The sequence below is a fragment of the Notothenia coriiceps genome, unplaced genomic scaffold (assembly GCF_000735185.1).
Source record: "Notothenia coriiceps isolate Sejong01 unplaced genomic scaffold, NC01 NC01_scaffold00037244, whole genome shotgun sequence".
Classification (NCBI taxonomy): domain Eukaryota; kingdom Metazoa; phylum Chordata; class Actinopteri; order Perciformes; family Nototheniidae; genus Notothenia; species Notothenia coriiceps.
The window spans coordinates 21838909-21840435 of NW_011369945.1; the positions used below are offsets into that span (position 1 = coordinate 21838909).

Below are 1527 nucleotides of genomic sequence, written 5' to 3' on the forward strand. Positions count from 1 at the left end.
AGAGTAAATTGATGTGGTTATAATTGCCAAGTGTTTTACGGAAGTTAAATGGACACCAGTGAAAAGGAAATAAATGGACTGTATTTAACTGGAAACTTTGTGTGCGTCAATTACGCCAACATAGCGGATCCTCAGAGGCTTAAAGCGTTGGCTTAGCCTCTACAAGTGGAGAGGAGATACAGTACAATCATTTAGTTTCTGACCCTGTCGATGAAGCACTGCAGGAACCACTTAGTGCTGTAGATCCCCGCAGACATCTGCTCCCTGTCCTGCAGACAGAAAGAGAATCACATTAATATCACAACCCCACACACTCTGTCAATGAGTACTTTCTCAAATGTGGCTGTATCAATAAAACGTGATTGATTGACACATCTGACATCTTGTTGCTGTGTCTTCTATGTTTTTGTGTCAGTGAGATCTCACCAGATGTTTCTTCAGCTTGGGGATGAGTTTGGAAATGATCTGATCGTGATGAGTCTGAAACCGCTGCAGTTTGGGGAAACCTGGGACAAAAAACCCTGAAGACGAAAGAGAGGAGAGAGGCCTTTCTTAGTCACACTTCAGATTCAAACATCGTCATTGGCATACAGTCGAAGAATTGAAAAGCATTTTCAGGAATATTGATGAAAACAATAAACATCTTTATATGTTCATTCTGAATACCGTTAGTATATTGGTTTTGAACAATAGCAGAATTAACAAACATTTAAAAAATATGTTTTAAAGGAATCATAATTACTATATTTTTAAGTCAACAAAAACAATACAAAAAGAGCCGCTTACTTAACCCTTAATCTGATAAATGAAAGTAGTAAAATATTACATTTGATTTGATCTCTTATCGGACATTTATACTTTAACTTCTTATATTTATATGAGTATCAATTCAATTTTTCTAATTTATGTTTTATTGTTTGTTATTCTTAAATGGAGCGACTATCACAAAACCCAATTTCCTCCGCTGGGATATATAAAGTATTCTAATTCTGAATAAGATCAAAATAATAAACTCAAAATCACGTCACAGTTCCTTTAGAGGGAAATAAGTCCAACATTTATTTCCTTTTTCTGAGCATTTCACCTTAAAACAGATGCATGAGTCAGATTGGATGTTCCTGTGAAGCTTGCTGCTGTTTCTCACATACACAGTGTGTGTGTGTGTGTGTGTGTGTGTGTGTGTGTGTGTGTGTGTGTGTGTGTGTGTGTGTGTGTGTGTGTGTGTGTGTGTGTGTGTGTGTGTGTGTTTTCTCACCGTGCATGCCGTGTGTGTGGTGTGTGTGTGTGGTGTGTGTGTGTGTGTGTGTGTGTGTGTGTGTGTGTGTGTGAGGAAGTCCACGGATTGGACCAAACGTAACAGCTCCGCGGACGTAACGTAACGGCTCCGCGGATAGGTCCATTTGATTTGATTTGGTCCAATCTGCGGAGCCGTTACGTTTCGTTACGTCACTATACCCGAAATACATCACTATACCCAGGAAGTAAACAATGGAAAAAGAGAAATCTCCAGCGAGGCGTTCTGGGGCA

The 1527-nt window shown here is 39.3% G+C and overlaps 1 protein-coding gene across 1 annotated transcript in view; it reads right to left on the reverse strand.

The window, feature by feature from the left end:
* Positions 1 to 55: 55 nt before the first annotated feature.
* Positions 56 to 1527, reverse strand: part of LOC104965000 (USP6 N-terminal-like protein) — a 3625-nt gene continuing 2153 nt past the window's right edge. Inside the window, exons 4-5 of the mRNA XM_010793938.1 lie at positions 427 to 521; positions 56 to 269 (exon numbers count right to left, since the gene is read on the reverse strand). Of these exons, the coding sequence (XP_010792240.1) occupies positions 192 to 269; positions 427 to 521 (173 nt within the window). The 3' untranslated portion in view covers positions 56 to 191. The remainder of the gene's footprint in view (positions 270 to 426; positions 522 to 1527) is intronic.